Source organism: Pundamilia nyererei, unplaced genomic scaffold (assembly GCF_000239375.1).
Source record: "Pundamilia nyererei isolate P.nyererei 1_Seehausen unplaced genomic scaffold, PunNye1.0 scaffold00002, whole genome shotgun sequence".
NCBI lineage: Eukaryota > Metazoa > Chordata > Actinopteri > Cichliformes > Cichlidae > Pundamilia > Pundamilia nyererei.
In genome coordinates, this window is record NW_005187403.1 from 5,940,090 (window position 1) to 5,941,740 (window position 1,651).

Below are 1,651 nucleotides of genomic sequence, written 5' to 3' on the forward strand. Positions count from 1 at the left end.
ACACACACACACACACACACACACACACACACACACACACACCAAGCTTCATTGTCAGCAGGTAACAATAATGGGGTTTCAGCACATCAAAGCCACGGATCGGAAATTACACTGAGTGCTGACTCCCTCTCTTTCCCCTTCGGACCCCTGCCATTTACAACTCTGTCTCGTTTATTAATGATGAAAGAACGAAGATTGTGGTGCACCCCGAGACATCAAACACTCCATAATCTTTCTTTCAACACACTTGCCAGGAAGAAGAGGCTTGGCCCACACCAGTCTGTCTCACAATATACCGAAGTTCTCATTAAACCTTTGCTGCTGATCATTCCATCGTGTTTGCGTATGCCTGACCTTATCTGTAACTCATGAGACTTAGAGGTTCTTTAAACAGTTTGCTTATGTTTCCAGTGTTGTTATTAAGCATGCTAACCAGCAGCCAGCAGCCTTTCTTACACTGCAGAGAAATCGCCCTTCCAATCTACCTCTCAGCTGGAAAGCAACAAATCTGAGTGCAATCAATAAATAATAGGGTATGATAATAGCTTGAAGGTTTGGAAAAGTTTCCATTTTTTTTCATAATGCACTTTAGGTGCAGGCCCTCACTCTACCATGTAAGCACACAATGTCAGAGGTTAAGGGTATTTGCAAAGGCATAAATCCATTACATCAGGAATGCAGAAAATATTATATATACATATATTTATATATTTTCTCCTTAAAGACCTCAAGACCTTTCAACATAAAAACCTCAGTCGCTTGCAAAAGTCTGCAGAACAATTCAAGTATAAATGGGAATCCTAACATTGATCTCTTCAGCACACATGCTAAAGTGAAACAGCTTCTGTACTCCAGCTGCCAGGTACTTGCAGCCCTGCTGTGAACTGAAGTTTCCTTTATTTTTCTGCCATCAAACTCCATTACCGTTTTGCTTTGTAGGGGTTTCCAGCTGATATAGAAAAATGTAAATCTAACATGTTCTCATGGGATTATGATTCACATTACATCATAGTAAAATAGCAGTATAGGCAAACCCAATCGTGTAACCACTTCATATGGGAAAATCGACATGGCTGGATCAGGCAGGACCAGAGGTTAGACTAGATGTGTACCTTGAATCCAGGTGGACCGGGTCTCCCAGGGTTTCCATGTGGACCAGGGGGGCCCTGTGTTGAAATGAGAAAAAGTAAAACACAATCAAAAGGTGATCAAGATCAAGAGCAGGCATTTGCATAAAAAAAGAGCTGACGCAGACTGTGGCTTTGCTTCTGTGAATGAGACCAGGGATGAAGGTGGGGGGTAAAGACTGTCTGGAGAAGCTCAGCCTCAACCTGTTTTCCTATAAATCCCAAGTGTGTATATGTCGTTAGCTTCATAGCATAAGTGCCTAAGTCATTTTTTGGTCAAATTGCATGTGATATTTAAAAATATGCATGTGATATTTAGAAAATTAGTTTTGTCTTGTTTTCCGAAAACACAAAAAAATGACTTAGGCACTTATGCTATGAAGCTAACGATGTGTGAGTGTGCTGATGAGGTATTTGGCGTTGTTGTTGGGGGTAGATGCTTATGGAAAAAATGGGGCTCTCAGGAGCTGCTTTACCATATGGATGTGGTTTTCCTGCCCCCACTTGCCACAGACTCCACAAGC

The 1,651-nt window shown here is 41.7% G+C and overlaps 1 protein-coding gene across 1 annotated transcript in view; it reads right to left on the bottom strand.

Annotated features, from left to right (window-relative positions):
- Positions 1 to 1,651, bottom strand: part of col27a1a (collagen, type XXVII, alpha 1a) — a 67,567-nt gene that overhangs the window by 45,353 nt on the left and 20,563 nt on the right. The window contains exon 5 of the mRNA XM_013908921.1: positions 1,113 to 1,166. Within this exon, the coding sequence (XP_013764375.1) occupies positions 1,113 to 1,166 (54 nt within the window). The remainder of the gene's footprint in view (positions 1 to 1,112; positions 1,167 to 1,651) is intronic.